At 47.9% G+C, this 23,617-nt stretch overlaps 9 protein-coding genes across 9 annotated transcripts; 6 read left to right on the top strand and 3 right to left on the bottom strand.

Moving 5' to 3' along the window:
• Positions 1-1,702: 1,702 nt before the first annotated feature.
• Positions 1,703-3,551, top strand: Pdw03_3651 (MFS multidrug transporter, putative; the record flags this gene model as incomplete). Its single annotated transcript, XM_014676475.1, has 4 exons — positions 1,703-2,013; positions 2,072-3,058; positions 3,119-3,250; positions 3,305-3,551. 4 exons carry the CDS (start codon positions 1,703-1,705, stop codon positions 3,549-3,551), a joined length of 1,677 nt encoding a protein of 558 aa, XP_014531961.1.
• A 330-nt stretch (positions 3,552-3,881) lies between these two features.
• Positions 3,882-4,601, top strand: Pdw03_3650 (NADH:ubiquinone oxidoreductase intermediate-associated protein 30; the record flags this gene model as incomplete). The annotated part of the gene is made up of 2 exons (XM_014676476.2): positions 3,882-4,369; positions 4,418-4,601. The coding sequence occupies 2 exons, from the start codon at positions 3,882-3,884 to the stop codon at positions 4,599-4,601; spliced, it is 672 nt and encodes a 223-aa protein (XP_014531962.2).
• A 2,036-nt stretch (positions 4,602-6,637) lies between these two features.
• Positions 6,638-8,621, top strand: Pdw03_3649 (Glycoside hydrolase, family 71; the record flags this gene model as incomplete). Its single annotated transcript, XM_066100552.1, has 7 exons — positions 6,638-6,640; positions 6,691-7,222; positions 7,277-7,502; positions 7,577-8,034; positions 8,089-8,172; positions 8,225-8,256; positions 8,325-8,621. 7 exons carry the CDS (start codon positions 6,638-6,640, stop codon positions 8,619-8,621), a joined length of 1,632 nt encoding a protein of 543 aa, XP_065955952.1.
• Positions 8,622-8,912: 291 nt separating this feature from the next.
• On the bottom strand, positions 8,913-9,668 carry Pdw03_3648 (GPI anchored protein, putative; the record flags this gene model as incomplete). Its single annotated transcript, XM_014676478.1, has 3 exons — positions 8,913-9,294; positions 9,359-9,498; positions 9,549-9,668. The coding sequence occupies 3 exons, from the start codon at positions 9,666-9,668 to the stop codon at positions 8,913-8,915; spliced, it is 642 nt and encodes a 213-aa protein (XP_014531964.1).
• A 433-nt stretch (positions 9,669-10,101) lies between these two features.
• On the bottom strand, positions 10,102-11,368 carry Pdw03_3647 (Mandelate racemase/muconate lactonizing enzyme family protein; the record flags this gene model as incomplete). The annotated part of the gene is made up of 3 exons (XM_014676479.1): positions 10,102-10,855; positions 10,919-11,140; positions 11,193-11,368. 3 exons carry the CDS (start codon positions 11,366-11,368, stop codon positions 10,102-10,104), a joined length of 1,152 nt encoding a protein of 383 aa, XP_014531965.1.
• A 1,515-nt stretch (positions 11,369-12,883) lies between these two features.
• Positions 12,884-16,760, bottom strand: Pdw03_3646 (putative 2-dehydropantoate 2-reductase; the record flags this gene model as incomplete). The annotated part of the gene is made up of 5 exons (XM_066100551.1): positions 12,884-13,543; positions 13,616-14,730; positions 14,796-16,493; positions 16,572-16,619; positions 16,718-16,760. The coding sequence occupies 5 exons, from the start codon at positions 16,758-16,760 to the stop codon at positions 12,884-12,886; spliced, it is 3,564 nt and encodes a 1,187-aa protein (XP_065955951.1).
• A 1,963-nt stretch (positions 16,761-18,723) lies between these two features.
• Positions 18,724-19,471, top strand: Pdw03_3645 (beta-galactosidase; the record flags this gene model as incomplete). The annotated part of the gene is made up of 2 exons (XM_014676481.1): positions 18,724-19,003; positions 19,074-19,471. 2 exons carry the CDS (start codon positions 18,724-18,726, stop codon positions 19,469-19,471), a joined length of 678 nt encoding a protein of 225 aa, XP_014531967.1.
• A 571-nt stretch (positions 19,472-20,042) lies between these two features.
• Positions 20,043-20,352, top strand: Pdw03_3644 (uncharacterized protein; the record flags this gene model as incomplete). The annotated part of the gene is made up of 2 exons (XM_066100550.1): positions 20,043-20,265; positions 20,339-20,352. The coding sequence occupies 2 exons, from the start codon at positions 20,043-20,045 to the stop codon at positions 20,350-20,352; spliced, it is 237 nt and encodes a 78-aa protein (XP_065955950.1).
• Positions 20,353-21,581: 1,229 nt separating this feature from the next.
• Positions 21,582-22,643, top strand: Pdw03_3643 (cytochrome P450; the record flags this gene model as incomplete). Its single annotated transcript, XM_014676482.1, has 1 exon — positions 21,582-22,643. One exon carries the CDS (start codon positions 21,582-21,584, stop codon positions 22,641-22,643), a length of 1,062 nt encoding a protein of 353 aa, XP_014531968.1.
• Positions 22,644-23,617: the final 974 nt, after the last annotated feature.

Genomic DNA, 23,617 nt, shown 5'->3' with positions numbered 1-23,617 from the left:
TCTCGCGCTGGGCGACTGGATATGGTCTTTTGAGTTGGATTTGGCATGCTAGAGGTGAAGAAACAAACCTTACAATGCATGTGTGGGAAGACACCAGACAACCCACAGAAGTCAGTACTTTTGTATTTATACCCCCTGGAGTTTTAAATTGACACCAGACAAGAGTAACCAAGTTGACCGCTTATGCTGTGACGCCTTTCTTTGAGTAGTCTTTTTAAATGTCCCGTGAGACGTCTTTGTTTTAAACCTTTTTTTTTTTTCTGTGCCCTTGAGTTTCTTAAAGAGACGCGAAAAAGTCGGAAAGAGGCTTAATCGACGACAGGGACTTTTTTTAAAAAGTTAAGCGCTCTGGCCACATGATAAATGTTAGTCTAGGATAGTCAGATCAGGATCCACTAGCAAAGTGACATCAGAAATCTCATTTAAGTTTTTTTTAAACAATAGGAAGTCTCATCATAGCCCTAAGCCCTCTGCGCAAAACACGCCCATTTTGCAGTTTAGCTTGCTAGACCCGGACTTCATTGTGAGCAACTGCCATGGGAGGCTGTTACACATCGCGGATGTGGGGAAAGGAGGGCAGCAGAGATTGTAGGGACCGTGATTCTGGACAATGTTGCCCATGGTTGCCCATGTTTCTGCAGACTGTCGTGTGGTTTATAACCTCTTTCCTACTTAAAGGCCCACTTCGGCACATGGGAATCCATTCAAAGGACAAGAACATCCAGGTACCACTGTGAGTGAATGGATGGATGCAGCAGACCATGATTATGTCTTTTGACATGACACTCTTCTCTTTCCAGGTGTCTTGGTGGGTTAGGCCACGTGGGCAAATCTATCTTGAGGCCAGTGATCTCAATTGGGCTGGCTAGACACTCTACAATCTCTGTACGAAGCTGCAAGAGGATGGTGATTGTGATGGTCATATGTCAAAGGTATAGTTTAGCAGTTCAAGTAAGATGCGTTAGTTTGCAATAAATCCAGTGGTTTCTCAATTCAAACAAAAATTAAAGAAGTGTTAAATTCATGTCCTAGTATGCTGCTATGTTCCCTCAATGAAGAGAAGAAATCCAGCGAGGAGTTCATCAATTGCGGAAGTTGTTAATCATGTACACAATGAATGTATCCCGTACATTGTGGAACTGGGCTGCCCCGACGGCTTTAGCTCGGAAAACACGCCAAAGCGGCTTCACGTGGCGAATTGAGTCTGAGAGTGGTCTACATTATAAGAACAATGTCACTGTTGATTAGTTCAGCCTACAAACAAGACGATACTGAAGAGTTTTCCTTCTCCCGAGACAAATTGATAACGGCTATGGTCGGTTGTCCTCGGCAGAGTAGTCCAGCGGCTGTTAGCCACACCTCCGACTCTAGCCGAGTTAGACATGAGATCTAACTGGTCACTGACTTCCATTGCAAAGACACTGTGACTGGATAGTGGATATTTCAAGCACTTGAAGCCACAGCGGAAAAGTATGGATCGTCAAGAGGTGATTTTTTGCCCTAGTTGAGGCCACTTAGCCGCAAGCAGGGCCCATTTTTACAATAGATCAAGAATTGGGCCGAAGACTAGGAAGAAAAAATGTGGTCAATGGGCCGACAGAAAAGAGGACATATACTGTGCTTCCGTTCTCGACAAAGATCTTTTGCACATTCTCACACAAACACGCAGTTTAATCCCCAAACCTTGATATGATAACACACAATGGAGCATCTCAACCAACGTCCAGACAAATATGAGCCAGATATCGAAGACCCTATTGACTCTGAAAGTCATGAATCTGACGACCCAATTGAAGAAATCAATTCTCTCGAGCTTACTCGGATCAACACCTATCGACTGCAACAAAAGACAACCGTAGGCTCTACAAGAGGGCCTACTCCCCGAGACAGATGGCTTCCTATGGGTGCCAACAAGGATCATCCACCTCTGCTCCCAGATTCTGAAGACTATGTCGTGGAGTTTGATGGAGCGAATGATCCTTTGCATCCATATAATTGGTCTACACCTAGGCGGCATGTTCACTACCTTTTCTCCTCGATCTGAGAAATGCACGTACTAATAACTTAACAGAATAATGCTAGTTTGTATCCTATGCTATGGTACCTTCGCTGGATCATTTACCAGCGCTGTCTTCTCAGCCGCAATCTCTGGCTTCAGCAAGGAGTTCAACACAAGCACCGAAATTGGCTCACTTGGCGTAACACTCTACGTCCTCGGATTTGCAGCGGGACCAACAATTTGGGCACCAGGATCAGAGCTGATCGGGAGACGTTGGCCACTCTCTCTCGGACTTTTCGGATGTGCCATCTTCACCATAGCATGTGCAGTTGCTAAAGATATTCAGACCGTGATGATCTGTCGGTTCTTTGCTGGCCTGTTTTCCGCAAGTCCGATTTCAGTCGTTCCCGCGGTATTTGCAGACTTGTTCAACAATACACAGCGAGGTGTCGTCATGTCGATTTTCTGCATGGCGGTGTTCATCGGGCCCTTTTCCGCACCGTTTGTGGGTGGCTTCATTGCAATGAGCTCTCTGGGTTGGCGGTGGACGATGTACATCTCCGCAATCATGGTGTTCCTAGGGTTTGTCTTAGTCTTTGCCTTTCTTGAAGAGACATATGCTCCAGTCATCCTTGTCCGCAAGGCTGCTACCCTACGCCGACAGACTCGCAATTGGGGCATCCATGCAAAGCAAGATGAAGTGGAAGTGGATTTGACGGAGCTTCTGCGGAACAACTTTGCCCGACCGATTGTGATGTTGATCACGGAGCCCATCCTGCTTCTGGTCTCATTGTATATCTCTTTCGTCTATGGCCTCATCTATGCTCTGTTGGGCGCTTACCCTGTTGTCTTCCACGGCGTCTACGGAATGAGCCCGGGTGTCGGTGGACTTGCCTTTATCGGCATCATCATTGGTGAACTTCTTGGTGGCGTGTACATCCTCCTCACACAGGCGTCATACAAGGCCAAGCTGGCGGCAAATGGTGATAAGCCTATCCCCGAATGGCGACTCCCGGCAGCGATTATAGGAGCTGTATCGTTTGCAGGAGGGATGTTTTGGTGAGTACCACTGTTTGCCACAATCAAACCCCTCGTCTGTTCGGAGCTAATTACCAGCAGGTTTGGCTGGACCGGATACACTTCATCCATTCACTGGATGGCCCCTGTATCTTCCGGGCTCCTCACCGGAGTGGGGATCTTTTTGATCTTCCTGCAGTGCTTCAACTACATTGTTGACTGCTATCCTACGTTGTATGTTGCCACCTTCTATGCTCCGTGAAAAAATGAGACTAACGCAATTGAAAGAGCTGCATCCACTATTGCCGCGAACACGATTTTGCGCTCAGCTATTGGCTGCTCGTTCCCGCTTTTCTCCCGGCAAATGATGGAAAACCTAGGTGTGCAATGGGCAGGAACACTGCTTGGTTGTCTCGCAATTTTGATGATTCCCATTCCTGTTCTGTTCAAGGCATACGGCCCATGGCTGAGAGAGAGAAGTAAACTGGCATGCTCGCCAGTTTATGATGTTGAAAAGAAACGTTATGATGTCTGATAGATACGAATTCATGTAATAGAGTCCAATATACCCCCAATTTTGTTTTGCAGATCAGATCAAGGACACCTTCATGATACGTGAAGACCCTGTAGTAACTTGTTAGTAACTAGTGTCTAGTCACGTTGGTCAGGTGTGCATTCGTGGCCTTGTTTGCAAGGCCGTATAATTCAATTGGTTGCCGTGAATGACGTCACCATGCCAATCAACTCACCGATTCTTTGGTTGATCGGATTGCACCTGGGCAGTGTTCACCTCACAAGAATCCCACAACTTCTCCGACACCCCTGGACTAGTCCCAACCGATTTCCCGCATCTTTTGATTTCATAATGGACTACCCTACCAACAAACAGTTTCTTTTCGGCCCAGACTGGGACCTCAATCGCTGGACCTCCTCCGATGACCGCGTCCGCGGTGGATCATCTGTGTCAAATCTCGAGCCTACTGCAGAAGGGGTGCGCTTTTATGGCAACCTCGACATTGAGACACTTGGTGGTGCTGGTTTTGCCTCCCAACGCACGGTTGGAGACGAACAAACATGGGACCTCAGCGGATACGATGGCGTTGAGCTACGCATTATTCCATCGGACAAAAATCGATACACCTTCTCCTTGACAGACGAAATCCCACCAAGGAGGCCCGATGGTCGTGAACAAAGCGCTCTTATCTGGGAATTTGATTTCTCTGCGAATGAGGCAGGGCGCGAAGTGCGTCTGTCCTGGAAGGATCTGAAACCGACGTACCGGGGGAAGCCGGTGGAAGATGCGAGGCCGTTGGACTTGTCCCGTATAAGGAGATTTCGGATCATGATTCGAAGGTGAGTCTTGCATAAAGGGATATCGCAAACAAGGCGCTCATTTTATAGTTTCTTTGGGTCACAACAAGGCGACTTCAGCCTGAACATCCAATCGATCGGAGTGTTCCGCGAGAGCTACCTTGACAATCCAGGTGTCACGAAGGAATCCATGGACTGTGATAATGACCAAACTGAACTGAACGAAACCCGAGAGAAGACTAGCTGGTTTCCGTGTTGTTGTTCTTTGTTCTAACTGCATGGTCTCTTTCAAGAATTGCACCATCGAACTCCTGCAGATATTGGCATACCATGAATTCAGCATCTGATTGATCTCGAGAGATTTAAAATGTGAATGGTGTGTAATTGGATTCTCATTCTGCCTAGGTAACTTGATATCATTCCATATCTAAGTTGGGATGCAAGAATCAAGAAGAGTAGAGAGAGGGTGCAGGGCAAAAAAGTCTTGGCGAGAATTCCACGCCCGCTTGAGGTGATCATGCTCCACTAAATAGAGAGATTTGATGTTTGAAGATGAAAGTTTAGATAGGAAATTAAGCGCTCTTTAGGATTATCAATGAAGAGATTTGAACTCTAGACTGAGTCATGAATTTCCATGCTCAAGTTATGTGCTGATCAAAAAATAATCGGGGGGGGGGGGGAACTTGTGATTGTCGCCTGATATATCGGGCAGCAAATGAAAGGCAAACGGGTCCACCTTTGATCCGCCCTATCCCGGTAACGCTAGGCATTTTCAACAAAAGGACCTAGTATGCGAACTCTCGTTGAGAATTTTGCAGATTGCCTTGAGGATATACCATGATGACATACTTGGAGCACAATGATGCAGCTAAATGTCCCTGTGCGAATACCTCCTGACCACCGCCCAACTGCGGAGGCGCTCAATGCCGGTTCAGGAAGTGGGAGCTAAGAACCATGTGCCTGTCTCTACTAACTTGAAATCGTCTAAGTAGCTGGTCCCAAGGTTTCAAGATTGTTTCAATATCTGTCACGGGCAATGGCACGAAGAGACTGTTGTATATGTTTCCATAATGAAAGGGATTACCTTAAGTAGGTGGTATTGTGGCAAGACCATGTGGCTTTGGGGTTACAACTATCTACGGGGTGTAACCCCCGCAAATGTTACAACAATCTGCTGATGGACTCTTTACAAATATCTAGGTAGCATCAATTGAATACCTCTTGAGAATCCCCTCTAGCATACTTCCCGATGGATCCATCAAACCCTAATCAGAAGAGCCCATTTGGTCGCACAACCAGGTAGTCAGGTGCTATGTAAGAATTGTTACAACTTTCTCCAGCCTATATTGGTATAAAGGTGGAAATAGCAGAAATCTTTCGTTCCGTTCAGATCTCAGGGGTTCGAAATTTAACTTTGTATGTCTGTCTCTATGAGACACGGGAAGTTGGTTGCTCAATCTAGTCGCGCTTTTCCAGCTATACTGAACATTCCTCCAAAAGCCATTATTTTGTCCGTGGGTTACATTCGGGAGGTTACTGATATCATGCCGATGAGGTAAGGTTCAAGGGATCTAGACCTTGTTTCCGTTAGTATGTTCAAGTTGAATTCTCATGGCTTGAATGTTCGACGACTTTGACCAATATGGATGATGGCAATGCACATTTCCAGCATAGTGTGAAAGCAAACCGACTCTTCAGAGATAGACCAATCTACACAAGAAGAACGTTTGAAGCACCTTGAAAATATCATGATTGGCACCGACAGTTCTAGCCCACTTCGAGGGGATGCTGCTTTTTGATTCTGTTTGATCGTCGGCACGTATATAACCTAAAACCACCATTTTCACCCCTAGAAATATCCGGCCACCATAGACAACCGCGCAATCACCCGATCAGGTACACATAAGCGCACGAAATTCAGCATTCTTTCGCCCATAGCCTTCATACCAACCACATGGGTCCCGGAAAGCAAACGGTTGATTGGACTCGGAGAGATGGCAAAGATCACACTTGTTGTTCGAATGATTAAAAATTTTGTCGGTCAGGTGCTAAAAGTGCCGAGCGATCAGGTTAATCAAAGATGTATTTAAAGAGACGACATTTACACAAAACCGGGACAGATACTTGACAAGAAACCAAGATCATCCCAAGTCGAACTAAGAGAGTTTGGAAATGATGACGAAGATATGGCTTCTTTTGGGTGTGATTTCTTTAATATCTGCCACAGTTCATGCAGTGTCTACTGGAAATCACGACATACAGCATGCCAAAAGACAGCCGTCGACAGACCGACTTGTCTTTGCACACTTTATGGTAAACATGTCCTCGGCTCCCTGTGTTTGACAACTCCTAATAGCAAAAAGATTGGAATCGTGAGCAACAGAAAGAGCGCATCGGACTATGATGATGACATGAAGCGTGCTAAATCCCTGGGGATTGATGCATTTGCTCTGAACATTGGCGTAGACCCCTATACTGATCAACAACTCCAACTTGCATACGAGTCAGCTGCCAACAATCAGATGAAGGTGTTCCTATCATTTGACTTTAACTGGTGGCACACTGATCAGGCTACCGCAGTTGGCCAGAAGATTGCCCAGTATGCTGGCAAACCTGCACAACTTCTCGTCGACAATAAGGTGTTTGTTTCATCATTTGCCGGGGATGGAATCGATGTGGCGGTATTGCGAGCCGCAGTCGGAAGATCGATCTTTTTCGCACCCAATTTCCATCCTGCTTACGGGACAGACATCTCGACAGTTGATGGCCTGTTGAATTGGATGGCTTGGCCCAACAACGGAAACAACAAAGCTCCAACTCCCAACCACATGGTTTCTGTTGCCGACGGAGATCGTGAATATGCCAATGCCCTTGGTGGAAAAGCTTATATTGCCCGTTAGTATCTATGTTTCCATTGAAATTGAATCTCAATCTCTGACCACAAAGCAGCTGTATCCCCGTGGTTTTTCACGCATTTCGGACCTGAGGTTTCTTACAGCAAGAATTGGAACTTCCCATCTGACCTTCTGTGGTTTAATAGATGGAATGAGATCCTTGCGCTGAAGCCTCGATTTATCGAGATTGTGACCTGGAATGACTATGGAGAGTCTCATTATATTGGCCCTTTGAACTCCCCACATACTGACGATGGGGCTTCCAAATGGGTTAACGACATGTAAGATCATCAAAAACCATCTCTTCCAAGTTCGAATCCCCATTTCATCCGACTCAGCTAAATGATATCTACAGGCCCCACGATGGATGGCTAGACATTTCAAAGCCATACATCGCTGCGTTCAAAGCAGGCGAATCATCTCCCAACCATCACATCTCATCTGACGAGTTAGTCTACTGGTATCGACCCGCACCACGTGGGGTGAACTGTGACTCTACAGACACTTGCATGGTCCCCGCAAACAATGGGAGTGGAAACTACTTCATGGGTCGTCCAGACGGCTGGCAATCCATGGCCGATTCTGTCTTCGTTGTATCATTGCTTACATCCCCAGCCAAAGTGCAGGTCAACAGCGGTGGGACTATCTACAATTACGACGCACCAGCAGGGGCAAGCGCAAAGGAGGTGCCGATGGGAGTTGGCGCACAAAGCTTTGCGGTCATTCGGGGCGGGAAAAGCATCCTCTCAGGGACCAGTTTGAAGGAGATTATCAATGGCTGTGTGTGTGGTCTCTACAACTTCAATGCCTATGGTAGGTGAACACAGAACCACTGGTTATGACCTCGCTTTTAACATTGGTGTCTAGTTGGGACTCTTCCAGCAGGATTCAATGATCCCCTCCTGCAAGATGGACTCTCGGCCTTCAAACAGGGCCTGCGTGATCAGACATGTCAGCCGAGTCCCTCATTGGGTACAGTACCCCCTGCTCCCCCATCTTCAAGTACAAGCAGCAGTTTGCCAAGTCCTCCCCCAAGTACGTCAATACTACCCCAACCACTATCTTTGTCACGGTAACAGTTACTCAAACTCTGAATCTCACAGGTTCCGCGTCTCCAAGCCCAACTGGCGGTGGTAGCGGCGGTGGCGGTGGAGATGGGGGTCGGACCTGCATTGCGGGAACAGGATCCAACAACTACATCGGGTTGTGCTCCTTTTGTTGCAACTACGGTTACTGTCCACCGGGACCCTGCACTTGCACGAATTATGGGAGTCCAGTCACGCGTCCACCATCAACTGGAACTCATGGGGTGCCTCTTGTCGGCGAAGATGATTCGTATCTGGGTCTTTGCAGTTTCGCATGTGATCATGGCTATTGCCCCCCTACAGCCTGTAGAGTAGTTTGAGTACGACTCTTACGAGAGTTGAAATGAAGTTCTCCCAATGCCATTTTTGATATGTGGATGTGCAAGCATACCAGCACTGGTCATAGGCCCATGTAGGTTCCCAAGTTTCAAGAGCATGTAGGTTTACCATGCAATCAAACTGACTATAAAGTAAGAGTGTAGATAAACTTCTCAAGTTCCAAGTAACATCATGCTCATTAATCTAGATTTTGTAGCAATCTCTTTTGTGAATGTGGGGAACATCAAAAGGCAAAGAACGTCAAGCACTTGGGAGAATGAAGCCCAATCACAGCAGCATTGCTGCCAGGGCTTGAATTAAGATACAGCCTAGTACGGCAGTAGTAGGGCTTGGTCTTCCAGCAACACCTGCCGCGGGAGTAGTGGCGATGGTGCTGGTGGTAGCAGCGGCAGCCACACCCGCCGCGGGGGTAGTGATGACAGTGGCAGAGGCCTTACTACCAGTCGAATCCTCACTAGTGGTCCCATTTGCTGTTGCTGCCACCGCATCAGCCGTGGACGTTATGGTAACCAGCAATAATGTTATCTGGTCCCAGCCGATGGTTGAGGTGCTGGTACCGGGCGTGTTGATCCCTTTCCCGGTGATAGTGTCTGTACAGGTGTAAGCGCCTGTCGGGAGATCGGTCACATCACAGACAACGTGGTCATATCTGTTCAATCAATGAGTAATCTAATAACAACTCGCAGTAATGATTGAGGGCCGAGGAAACGCACAGATTGTCAGATTCATCACTTATCAAATATTCAACACTTGTTGGGGCTGCGGTCAGAAATAGGCCAGGGCCCATACCACATTCTGTGCTATTAGTTTTTCCGACCGGGCAATTGATACTGTATGTAGTTGTTGCTGATTGCTATTTCGAATTAGCTGGCGTATTCGTGGGTCATTCACATTGACACGAACCGCGGCCAAAACTTCACCTAGCAAGGATTGAGGGTCGGCGTTTGGAATGAACAAAGAGACGACGGGATATTCGGCGGCAATTCCCAGCGTTGCAATCGCCAGAAGAGCTTGCAGAATCATTATGTGCTGGTGTCTCTTATCTATATGGTTTAATACAAAAGGAGATATATTCGGCAGGCACCGGATGATTTGGGGAGGTCAAGGGTTCTACATTAGAAGAAATAACTGTATCCCGCTTGGCTACTAGCATCATAATTTTCTAAACCTGTCGTGTGGTTACGGGAAATTCCTGCGTGTGTTCTTGGATATCGATATGATGAAACTTGCATGTCATGCGGATCAAAGGCCGGCCATATTCCTGATCTCTTGCCATTCAGTATTACATTGGCACTGAAAGACAAAAAGAAGAGAGACAAGGAAATACGAAAGGTCTTCTTTTTTTTTCGTGATTCTGAATCGCGAAATTGCTTCGTCCCCGCTCCGGTGAATGTGTCGCATGGTGAACGTTTGAATACACATTCACAACAGAAATCTCTAAATTATATCGTCACTGTTACCACTCACGAATAGATCCATCTGGTCCATAGAACTCTTTGGGCTGCCAAGGTTCTGTTTCCTTGCTGATCTTTCGGACCAGGTCTTCGTCAATGTCTATTCCCAAGCCGGGTTTAGAGGGGGCAGCCACATATCCCTCCTTGATATTAAAGACCGTCTTATCCACCAAGTAGCTATTCAGGTCAATATCTCCTGCTTCAACATTGTAGTGCATACCTAGCGACATCTCTTGGATGACAAAATTGGGTATTGAGAGGGCCACCTGAAGCGAGGCCGCCAACGCGATGGGACCCAGAGGACTATGAGGCGCGATAGCAACATCATATGCCTCAGCCATATTTGCGATACGCAGAGTCTCGGAGATACCTCCTGCATGGGCAACATCAGGCTGTAAGATATCTACCGACGAGTCCTCTAAGAACCTCTTGATGTCCCACCTAGAGTATAGGCGCTCGCCGAATGCGATAGGGATTGCAGTCTGCCCAGCAAGCTGCTTGATAGCTTCGGGATGCTCGCAGAGTAGTGGTTCTTCAATGAACAGAGGGTGGTAAGGCTCCAGTGCCTTGGCCAGCTGCTTAGCCATAGGTCTGTGCAAGCGGCCGTGGAAGTCCAGACCAGCATCAAGACCCAGAGATTTCACCTGCTTCAATCGTTCCACGCAGGACTGCAAAACGGCTGGCGAGTCAAGCCAATTAACGTCTTCGGTAGCATTCATCTTGACACACTTGAGGCCTTGGGCGATTCGTTCTTTCCTATAGGAACCTATTGTCAGAGTCTCGATTCCTTTGGCTCTCCTTTCTGTCCTCGGAACTAACGCTGCAGCCTCAACATCACTTGGTCGGTCACCTCCAATCCAAGCATACACCTGCACCTTCTGGCGCACCTTGCCACCCAGGAGTTCATGGACTGGAACACCCAGCTTTCGGCCCTTCAGATCCCACAAAGCGATGTCAATCCCTGACAAAGCTGACATGAACACCGGTCCACCCCGATAGAACCCGAGCCGCCATACTGTCTGCCAAATATGCTGAATGTCACTGTTGGAGGTTAGAGCTTTCTTTGTCACCGATAACATCGATTCAATCATACTTCGCTTCGTATCCCACAATGCGAGTGATAATTTCATCGAGTGCGCCTTCGACCGCAAGGGAATGTCCTTCGAGTGTGCCCTCTCCCCAACCGAAGTGGCCCTCATCATCGGCGACTTTAACAAACAGCCAACGGGGCTTGACACGGAAGTATTCGATGGACTTAATCTTGGCCATTGCGAGTTACGAGATAAGATTCCCGTCAATAATAAAATACCGGAGCTAGACCAACGGAATTTTTGATGCGAGTAAATTATTTTTAAAGCTGGAGGTTTGCAATCCAACCCCACACGATGAATGCATCCCACGCGGGGTCTCGGGGGAAGTCCGGGCGGTTAAGCTGATGGTCATTGTCAGGCCGAAACCTGACCCACCCTCAGCGAGTCAGTTTCCCCTCCAGAGATCCTTGCCAGATGCCTTCCAGATGGACCACTTTACTGATTTCCGACAGAAGGGAAGATCCAAAGGACTTGAAGCAAACTGATGGGTGAAAGAGATTAACTGAACTCCTAGGATGGATTCTTCCTTTCTCAACTAATAAAACATGAAGGGTAAGAACATATAGTCCTGGCCCGACGGCAATACTGACCGCCTCCGGGAGGCGGTCATTTAACTCCGTCCTAATTGCTATTTCATACATACTGATGAGAAGGACTATTCCCCCTAAAAAAAAATCTTTCCTTCCGACAGTCATCAGCCCCCCCACGCCTAGGGGGTGGTAGGTCCAGTCTTAACATAGATACTCGACTTTGATCGGTTGAATGGTAGGAGGTCTGTCAACTCAAGGAAAATTTAAATAATAGAACGAACGGCGGAAAAAACTAGATCGAAATGTCAAAGCATCTCACATCTTACATTGCCAAGTGTAGTACCTCAATATTCCTGCCCGACGCTGTCTTCCTTGGTGCAAATTCCATTAAGGAAATTTCTGGCTACTGTTATTTGAGGACCTTCACTTTACCATCGCCATGTTGGAGGGTTGACACGGTCCAGCAGGCATGTTCTAGAAGGATTTGTTCATTCAAGGTCCCTTTATGGAGACGCTTTGCGTTCATCTTCAAGCGGTTGATGGTCAACCCAGGGCCGCGGGATAGGACTAGAAATGTGATGCTAAATTTGGCTTTAGCTCGATGATGTTAGGCCTCGCTATGGAGGTTAGGTGAGATGAAGGGTGTATGTATTTCCAAAATCGCACCAAAATTGGATCGCAGTTATTTTCAATCGTCCGTGATAGTCCAGCGCACTCGAAACTAGTCCCAGTCGTCCACTTCCCACGCGGGAGATGCCATCCATAGCGCCACATCTTGTACTCCTTTCGTTTGATTCGAATAGATGAATATAGATATCTTGCTTGTCAGGGATCATTCCCATGCATGTGTTATAGAAGACCCGGTCTCTCCATATCGGCATCCTCAAACAAAGGCTAAGGACGGGGTTGGACGAGAAAAGCGCCGCGGAAAACAAACAAACGGTTGCGGATTTTGATTTTTTACAATGTACCGATGTGACGTCCCCGCTGAGGACATCCAAAATGCACGTGAAGCAAGGACCGGCTTGCCTGTCCGACTTTCTATCTCAGCGGGCTTGTCAAAGTCAAAAACGCCCATGTTTGAATCAATATATGTACCCCTAGAACGTAATGTAGCTTGTGCAAATCAGAAGAAAAGTCGTAGCACATTAAAGGCCGGGTCATCAGGTTCGAGGAGGAAGAGAAGGAGATGGTGGACTTCGGATCTCCTGTAGCTGAATGGAGGTAGACTTGTCCACCTCCACTTCTGGGGCTCCGTCCGGGGAACTGGCAGGTTTGACATTCTCTGTTTCCTGATCGACGGCGAACCGCCAGCGGTTATCGGCACCCATGAACTTACGGAAACCATATCGTTTGTTCAGGGACATGAGATGAGCATGCCGTTGGGCACTGCTCCAGGTAAGTGTATCGGTAAAATCATGAAGCATTTGGCTGTGCGAAATCCAGGGAATGATGGCTCCAATGGAGCGCGGCATTCGGGGTCCACTGAACCGGCCACGTCGTGTTCCGAACACTAAAAGCACGACTATCGTATCAAAGACGATGATGACGAGAGCGATGGAAAGTGATGGAACCGACGGAACCATGCGCCAGGTGACGCGGGTAATGGTGGCATCTGTGGCCGGGACCGGGTGAGCAAGGGGTTCGAGGTAGATATCGCGCCAAATGGAGAAGTAGGTGCTGTAGACTAATTGATATATGGTGCCAGTAATCTTGGTCAAAAGAACGGAGTCCAGGGCGTCAAAGCTGGGATCTGCGTGCTCGTACAGGCGGGCAACAAGGAAACCTGCCCAGTCGTAGGAAGAAATGTTGTACGTTCCATTCTGCATGGAAGTATTGCCAACAAAGCTGTTAGGGATAGCCGCGAAGACTTTGTTGAACTGACCGAGACTCACGGTTGCATTGTCGTACATGGTTCCATCAGCGATGGATGTTTTGGGAATAGGGCCATACGATTCGATCTGCCCCTTCTGGTCGAAAGAGATAGAATACGTTTGCAGTCTCGCCTGGGGTTCACAGTGCAATGCAATTGTATTGTTATCCGTGATCGGGGAGCTCGGCAGATAATCCCAACGGCCGACAACTAGAACCGTCGATGTCTGGCAGATGTCCGATTCCTCGGTGTCATCTGGAGACAAGAAATGAATAGATAACAAGATTCCTTCCTCTTTGCTCTTTAGTGGTGGCATGCTTGCCATACATTCCATGGAGGAATTGTCAAATAGTTCATATCGCCAATATGAGAGACCTGTGATTTTATCATAGACAAGGGAGTCCAACGAAAGTGATTGACACTTGAGCTCAGCTCCAACCCCAAGCGTTGAGGCGCTGTAAGTCACGTCTGGGTCGGGATTGGACACGTGCAATGGGACAAAAGATTGATCTGAGCCAGTCCAAGAGAGCATAGGTGATCCGCTGCTGATGCTGCTCTGAATCAAATCATACTCAGTAAATTCTGCCGCGAAGTCAGTCTGCCAGAATACAGATTGGCTGTAGTTCATTGACAAATCGCTGGTCTCCAATGTTGAGCTTGTCAATACTTGAGTGAAAAGCGCACCCGCAACCACAGTTAAAGCCATGTTTAAGACGCACGCAGTTGAAACAAGACACAGCAAATGTTGCCGGTTCCGAACTGTTTTGAAGAAGATGGCGAGCGGACTTTGAGACGAGTAGTTCAGTGACAACGACGTCCTCGCCGAGGCATTGCCGCGTTGCAGGTGGACCCAAGGCTCCAAGACGCTGAGGTTTCGGTGAATGGAGGTACATAGAGCTCCGACAGACGATGCGACGACGGATGGTAGACAGGAAAGGATAACCTGGAATGCGCTCGAGTCTGATTGGGTCATGTGGCTAAAGCGGCCGTTTCGAAGCAAAGAGGCGACCACTAGTACAATGAGGATAATCACCCCAGCTAGTGCCAAGAATTCAACAAGGAAGAAAGGAATTACGAGAAAGTGAGGCATCGGATCAACTCGGGTTTTGAGATTTTCGCCAAGCTGGACCGGGGAGCCTAATGACACAGTCAGTTATTATGCTCGAGGATGAATAGGATTCGAACGGCCGGGTGGTACAGACCATCTTCGGCGACAACATCCAGCCTGTTACCAGAAGGACCAGGTCGCCAGTAACACCGTGCATTTTTGAAGATGCGACGAAGTTGCCGAGTGGAGAATTGATGAAGTTCAGCCAGTGGCTCTGCGAGTATGTTGGACGGGTGAAAAATATCGGCGACAATACTACACATGGCACCTATGGAACCTGGGTCGCTTTGGAGAAACAGTTCACGTGAACTATACATGTAAAGGAGGTAAACTGTAGTCAAAGTGGCTAGGGCAAGAATGAGCTCGGACCAAAGGGCAGCAAAATCGACGACAGCGATAGCTACTTTGTTCGACACGCGCTCGGCCGGGAGGTCCTTGGGTACACTATCAGGGTCAAACATATGACCGAGTGTGAGGATGAAAGTCTGCTTGACGTCCCGCGCAATCTTGAATTCGAATTCACCCTTTGTCATGACAGTCGATGTGTCGAGCACTAACAGAGGCTGGATATCCCCCAGCTCCTGGCTGATGATTGGGAGTTCTGTAACTGTGCGATCCCCCGCGGTAGCATTTTCGTGGATGAAGAGCATGTCACTGGTAAACGGGGCGCGTTGAGACAGCAGAGCTTGGAAATGATCAATGTTGAATTCGGCTTTCGTGAGCTCGCGGGTGGTGGCCTGATCGACTTTAATAGATATTATGGTGGTGTTGGAGTGCATAGTCACTTGAGCTTCCGCTTTGTGATAAATTATGTCACAGGCAAAAGCCGTACCAGACGCGGAGTACTCGGTTGCGGTCGAAGTCGAGCTTGGACTGGTGATATTGACTCCGATGAGCATACCATATAGATCATACGGATCACAGCCAAATTCCGTGAAGGCCTGGGTTCGGTTTGGAAATGCTTCTTTTGTTGCAGCACTGATCATCGGCTCCCAATAACGTATTTGGAGGTAATCAGTGCCAGGGAAAAAGACACTCTCGTATTGAAAGTCGAGTGAACATTTCGTGTCCCCTCTATTCGCATTATCCACATCAATGCTACTGGCGTTCCAAGAAATTGTTGGATGAGCGTCCTCGGGCTCATGGATAGCAACGGTGAGCGTATCCCCAATAAGGACATTCTCGCATGAAAGATGCGCCCAATAAAGCGTCTGGTGCACAATCCACATCGTTCTGTCGTCTCGCTCGCTATCAGGAATCTCCACGGGCGCCATGGCGTATTTGGCGGATCGGGACCGGGATGATAATTCATTTGAAGAAAAAACGTCGTGAAGAACACCGGCTTGCATCGAGATCAAGTTTGCTTGTGTGTCCAAATCCACCAGGTCAGACCAGCTTCTTATGGTGCTGTCGTCGATTACCGTCACCTCGCGTAGCTCAAATACCGCGCTCTGCAGAGCGGGAAGAATCATTCGGACCAAGAGCGTGACAAAGGAAACCCAGAACACTACCCAGTGGCGGCGGATCACGGCATTGATCGGCGTGAGAATAGTTTGGCCGAAGTTATAGTTGATGAAAAGAACGGTCGCTGGCGCTCCCTCGGGTCGGGATAATTGAAAATAAGGTTCCAGCCGAAGAACATCGAAATCCGTCACGGTCCAGGCCAAGATGAGTATGAGGGAGATGATGATAGGGAGGTAGTTGTAAGCAAAAGATTGTGCGTCGTTGACATCTTCCGTGCATTCAAAAAAGACCAATCCCCCCTCGCGATCGCTATACCGCCGCAACCCTTCTAGGGTCAACAGCATCGTTAACATCAAACATACAAGAGAGAGCAGATATGGCGGGCGCAGAGCCAATGGGCGCCAACCTCGAGATTGGGAGCAGAATTGTGGCAAACGGAACGGGGCAAAACGACCTGATTCTCATCTCAATTAGCGCATGTTCGTAGACTCCGCGAGGTTCAACTGGTAACGCGAAAAAGGGAAGGGACGTCAGACAACACCCAGCACTCACCTGAAAGTCGAGCCCAGAGCCCTACCCCATCACTACCGGACATGCTGGATGATGTCCCAAGGGCGGACAATGTGCTTGACACGGCCGGAGGGCATTGCCAAATCAAGTTTCAACCATTCAACAAGACTTTGATGTAAACACAACGAGCCATGATTCCACAAACGGGATGAAAAAAAACAAGGTTCAAGAAGACAAAACACAACCCCCTAAAAAAAAAAAAACAATCGTGAAGCCAAATGCGCAAAACCGGATGAAAAAGATCGACTAGGCGAAAGCCACGAATGCGAGAGGGATCTGGGACATGACGAAGGAGAAGGGGAGAATCGATTTTGTTGTGGCTGTGCTGTCTGTGCCAGTACCCGCATGTGGGGCGGAGCAATCATGCTTCTTAACAGGACCCCGGTCGACTAAATGTGGAGTACAAATTTAATATGGACCAAAAGCTTTGTTGACTTAAGATCCTCCTAATCTGGAGTTTCTCCATATGCGAGGAGGGTGCGGTGAGGTTTCAATTTCATCTTCTGGTATATTCTGATTGCGATCTACCAGCATGATTGAACCCAAAGACCAGTGTTTGTCCCCAATTCAAACGAGTGGCATTTGACGAACAATAATGGATGAGTAACGATTTAAAAGAATCTGGGTGACGATCCTGTCAGAATTTACATGGATCTATTGGTTGGCGAAGTCTGGTTCAGAGTATAAAAATTTGAGTAGGTTTGTATCCGTGGTCTACATGGTTGTGGTTAAGAATTTGTCTGATCCATCTCCACTCTACCATATGTCGGTTGAATTTTGCGAGTCAATCATCGAGTCCTGCAAGGCTGGGCATCGGCATGCCGAATTTATAGATAAGTGGAGACCTATAACCACAGTGCTAGAATTGAGTAGAACATAAATTTGAGTACTCCGGACATGGATGGTCAATCAGGAAGTTTGAATTTCAATTGGTCATGCTTTGGGGGAGCGCAGTGAGAACGAAGAAAGAGACTCTACAATCTAAAGCACCTGGTGAAATTCAAGATGTCATAAATTGAGACGTTTACAAAAATTCTCGCTTTCCGGTGCCTTGTCAATACGGTTGGGTTTGAACATCCTTTCACAAAGGCAAGTGTACTTTATAGCTTTGACTACCTCGAGATAATTCCGTGATTCTCTATTTAGAAGCTTACTTAATACTCCTTACTTTCGTCAATTGAATTTCAATCCGTGGTTACATTGTTTCGTAGACTAGCCGACTCAACCCCCCTTACAAGGTACTTTTGTGCCATTAAAAAAGCCTATGCAACTTCACGTTAACTTTGTCATCTTTCGGTGGTCTCTAGGGGATCTTTAAGTGCTGTTTGGGTGCTGCTTGGGAGGGTTTTCGAGGTTAGGATTGATGGGGCTTTCATTTAAACATTAGAGAATGGTGAGCATAGCTGACTGGAGCTAGATGCATTATGACAGCATTAAGAAAAAGGCTGACTTTTGCTTCATCTTGATCGATTCATTTAGCCTCTATGGTGTGTAATTCATTTGTCAATGGAGTGTTGGTTGTTGGTTTTCCTTCACTCCCTGTGGGGACCCCTTGTTACTTATCTGTATTGTCAGTGTTTTCACGGTTGCATCGTTGGCTGGGGGACTGAAGCTCGGTCCTGGCATATAGAGCTCGCAACCAAATAAGGTATTGAGCTGGATTTCCTTCAAGTGCTGGTTCTTGTCCACCGCGTGCTCCCATTTACATCAACTCGGCTTTCCTCGACGCGACGCAGATGCTGATCTCGACGTTTCAATTAGTGAATATTGAGCAACTACATTGCCGAACTGTCTTTGAATAAAATAATAGAGAAATGGTTGTGTCTCTCTGCTTGTAAATTTTTTGTACAACAACGTAGCTGACATTGGAGGGGAAATGGCCGTGGTCTTGGCAGTCGGAGCTTTCCCCGAGAGCTCTCGCTCCAAGCACTCGCTCCCCTCTTGTCACTCCTCACATACTTTGAACCCCTCTCTTCCTCTCCTCGGTCATGGGTATTTTCAGCAAATTAATCAAGACAACCGTCGCAGGCAGCATTGCCTCGGTCGGTGTCTTCTGGGGCGCCACGCGCAATGATATTTTCGAGACCATGGACAGCTCCGATCCCATCTTCCAATCGGCCTTTTTCAAAAAGTTCAACCCGAGTAGCAACCCAACTCTCCATGACATCTGCGTTCGTCGGATTCCCCTAGACAAGATTCGGCCCTCATTAGTCGAGGAGAAGGGCAAATTGGTGGAAGCTTTCTGTGCCGGTGTCTGGGGCGGCATGGGTAAGTCCTACACTGGGATAACCAGCCTTGTCACAATGCCACAGCTCTAATTTGTTTATCTTCTCTCTAGGATACATTCCCCAGCGTGCCTTCCTTGAACGAAAGTACCGTGGCCCCGAAACTGCCGACCACCTCTGGAACCGATCGGATCTCCTCTCAAACAACTACGAAGTAGGAACCATCATCACCGACCACTTTGAAGTCGTCGAGAAGACAGAAGACCGCATTCTTGTTCGTTGCGGTGACTCCCCACGCATTCGTGAAGTCCGTCCCTCCGATGGTCTCTTCGAAATCGCTGCCGTGGTCAAGCGGGATCAAGGCGTGGCTGAATTCAGTCTCAAGAGCTGTTTCTACCAGGGTCTCGGGAAAGCGGAAGCTGCGCCTATGGATGAAAAAGTCGCTTGGGCACACCGCCAGTACACTAAGTTGCTCCTGGAAACCGCTGTGCTGAAGAATTGTATCAAGTGAGGTGAATTGGAGGACCTCTCAATCTCCCGTGAGACGGAAGTTGTTGGCTTATAACTGATCTCAAACTCTTCGGTTGCGACATGCCTTATATATATCTACTCATGTATCCCTAAACGTGGTCTAAGGTCATCCGAATCTTGGTTCAATCCGAACAAGCTGATCTGCAGTGTCAATCTTCCCCCGGTTTCTGTATGCTTCTTTCCATATAGCTTTCTTCGACGGCAAAGATCTTACACTTTCCCTACCCATGAGGTTCATATGCAAAGTCTCAGGTCTTCAGTACCTCCAAGACTCCTCCGTCTCTGTGAATTCTTCCGCCTCCACTGCGGGTGTTTCTTTAATCACTAGTCAAAGTGATAGCCAAGACGGTTGAGACTACCAACCAATCATCCCATGCAATGTCCCCACTTCATAGCGAATTGAGCCATTGTGGGCTTCTCCGTGGTATTGGCCAGTCACGCCATTGCACCACCAGTGCTCTTCCAGTGCTCTGGAAAGTTTCGTACGCTCGAACTAGAACGGCAGCTGCGGCTGGGAAATCGAACTAGGCAACCCACGGGCCAACAGCGAAATGATCAACCCAACAAGAATCCACTCCGGTCCCTTGCTAACCGCTCCTACCCCACGCGATCAAGATCCCTTCATTGAAGCTCTACCTTGGGCCCTTTCTGGGCCATTTCTGGAAGAAGAACCCCACCTCACCTTATTTGCAGAACTTCGTCAGGTTTCCCGTATTGGCATCGAACTCGGGAACTGGAGTGATATGAGGCACTTGGCTGGCATAGCGCTAACAGGTACCGGATCCAGCTCGAACAGAAACTTCACTGGACTTTTTAACTCTTCTCAATTACTCGCGATTTTACATAGGATCCACCATTTGACGGTCCATAGATTCTCCGCCCCGTTATCAGCCGTGTGTTGCAACATGGTACTCGACAGAAGATAATCAAAGAAAGTAAGTGGGGACACCAGTTTGAAGACGTCCTATATCATCTGGAAAGCGTCTAAGGAGGTTTCTGATTTCGAAAGCTGCTGTAGATGGCCGTTTCGATGTTGACCGTGGTGGATTTTCTTATCGTGAAATTGTCTGATCCATAAATCAACGCTTTACTTGAGTTGTTTGGATAAAATATCGATGCATGTTGCCTAGCCAGGTTTGTTATTTCCCTCTTCTTTTGCGCCTACTCAGTAATTACAACATAATGGACTGTCATTGGGGCGATGACTTGCATAGGCGGGACACATCCATCCACGCACAACGGCCTGGAGGATTTGAAATCACCGTCGATTGGCCTACAGAGTACGGAGTACTGATGATTCGGATGCCCAATTCGTAGACCAGGTGGCTAGCACTGAATATGTGCTTCTACTCCATGCGCGAGTGCCGTCGGGCCCGCCAACAGCGAAAAGGTGTTCGCTAGCCCCCCATGACGATCCAGAGCGGCTCCCAAACCAAGCATCCAGTTGGTCGCGTTGAACGTAGCATCTAATACACGTAGGCCCTCTTGTCACACTCTCTTGACGTACCCTGCCATGCCAGCTCGGGGCGAGAACTTGCGCTTATGCAAACCCGTCACAGGTACTACATATGGTATTCTTTCAAATGGATACTGGAAACAATCCATAAATCACTAAAAAAAAGGGTTGATGTTGGTTACCAGTAGTGGTATTTCCGAAAACAAAAGTAAGTAGGAGCAGTTGTATTCGCGTCCCTTCTCGCCCGAGCTGGCACAGCAGGGTATGGCTCAGCCTTGCGAGTTTCCAGTCTCGCAGCAACGCGGGGTTTGTGGCCTGTCACGTAGTATCTGCCGGATAACCTGCATGATCGACAACCAAGAAAATCCTTCAACCTACCAGCGCATACGAAGAGTCCAAATTCCGATATTGGACTATCAGCCTGTCAGAACCTACGTTGCTGCCTAGTAGGGGTTCAGGAGGGTAACCCCCCCTGGGAGAGAAATCTCTCTGTCCCCTCGTTCAAGTTGACCTTTACAACGATTCAAGTCCCCATCTGGTTCCCCCGCATCAACTTCTTGACTTCCCCACCGTCTGCTTTCTCTTAGGTGAATTTGAATTGAATCCTCATTTCACTTTTGTCAACCTATCCAAAATGGACCACCTCCGTGATTCTCTGCTGAGTTCTCTGCCTAGAGACACACCTTCTACCGCAACGATTGACCACACTCGCAGAGACCAGGAAGGTACACGCCAGTCTATCACTCGGGGTGAGTTCCAAGAGGTCCGAGATATGGCCTTTGGTAACCGGACCTGGGTCGTTACGAGCCGATACTGCGATATTGGAGATGGCGTCGACTCTCTTGAAGGCCACATTCATTCCCTGTGGTACATGTACTACGAGCTTGGCCGAAATATCTCCTCTGAATCACCTGAGCATGAGGGAATCGTCCTCGATATCCTCCGCATTCAAGGAATGGGACCGTTGACTAGACCTGCACGTGGAGTTCATGGGATTGATATCGCAAGAACCGTCGACGGTACACTATGGACCGATCTTCCTTTCTTAGTTGGCGATATGACCAATTTCTGGCTTAACCACGGTGCTGCAATGTCGGGAACACACCGTCTCAACTTTGCCACATTCCTGGCGAAACTTGCGTCCACTCGTGTCGCCAAGGATAGGCTGTGTCAGGTGGCTCTTCTGATCTTCCGTCCTCTCTTTGAAAGTTCTCAAGTACTTCGCACTGGGGAAGAGTCGGACGAGGAAGACCTCAACCGAGGTACTAAGCAACTTGAGGTCTTTCATCTACTGCCAGCTGCTGTTGCTTGGCTGAAAATAGCAAGCCACAACCTCCTTTTGCTATCAGAGGTGTATTGGAACGACTGTCCTAGCCACATCAGTAAGGGTGGTGAGGAGTTTCTTGAATCTGAGCTCGGAAAGCGGTCACCTGCCGGATTTTCTCCATGGAGATATATGTTCTGGCTGAAGCGACTTCATGAGATTCAGGAAGAAGCCAAGGGGGCCGATGAGAAAGCCCTGGAGGAGCTGGCCTCTGATGGCATCCAGTACATGATCAACACAATCGTGCAAACGAATGCTGAGATCCTCAGGGCTTACAAGAATGGTGGCGATGCCCTGCATCAGGATAAGCATCTTTCGTGCCTGAAGTCCCTGGCACGCGTTGAAGAGCCAGAGTCGGAAAGACTTGGATGAATTCTCGAAGGAAAAGTCGAAAATACCATGTAGACATCCACCCTTCCTCTCTTTCTTTCTCGGCCTCTTGAGTCTCCAAGTTGAATGGCACTCTCTCTGCTCCTCACTTTCAATCTTTTTAAAATCAAATCAACATCGGGTCTGTCTTACAGTATGAAGCAGCGGAACAATGGAACAGAATTTCATTTCTAAACTTCACGTCCACAATAAATCTCTCCCCTTATCCTGGAATAGTGCTTCTTATTGGTTGAAATTAGACGCACTCGGTGACTATCTGTTATGAATGGGGGCGATTCAGCGCGCTCGCTATCCTAGACGGATGGAAAGCCAGCCGTTTCTACCCGATGTTGTCAAATTTTGTTCTTTTTGTCAATCCTGAAGTCCTCCTGATTCCTTTGCCGACTAACCAATCCACTCCAGCGATCCTGAGATTGAGAAGAGATACAAGTCCGTTGTCCGACTTTTCTTCTACCTTCTTAGTCAAATGTCACGTAGGGCCTAAGTACCATGATAATTCCATAGCCTTGAGGCTTGAATGTACTCACAGCTCCGTCTGTAGTTCCTCAGTACAGCCAGACAATGCGTCCCTGCCCACTTCAATGATTTCTGAGACTATTTACCATGCGAAGATAAAAGCTAGCCTTCGTGATACAAGTCTGTTCAGTTTGGCCTTTCTATTTTAGAGAACTTTTGACGAATATACAACATATCTACTGTTTGGATTAAGACCCCGAGATTATTTCAGCCCCAGAGAATCGGATCGGACCACAAACGACGTGGCGCATGAGAAGGAATTGATCGCCAGATGTGTCGCTGATATTAATCTACCGCTTCAAAAGGCTTGGTGCATGAATTCCACCGAATGCACTATTATTCCAGAGCAGAGTGCTACAAGGAAAAGAAACGGGGTTTCTAATTCATGGTTTCTTTTTCTTACACTGCCGTCTCCAGTCATAATTCTGTCTGGATCCTGC

Source organism: Penicillium digitatum, chromosome 1 (assembly GCF_016767815.1).
Source record: "Penicillium digitatum chromosome 1, complete sequence".
Taxonomy (NCBI): Eukaryota; Fungi; Ascomycota; class Eurotiomycetes; order Eurotiales; family Aspergillaceae; genus Penicillium; species Penicillium digitatum.
Note: the sequence above shows the minus strand (reverse complement) of the source record. Positions and strands in the feature narration are given on the sequence as shown.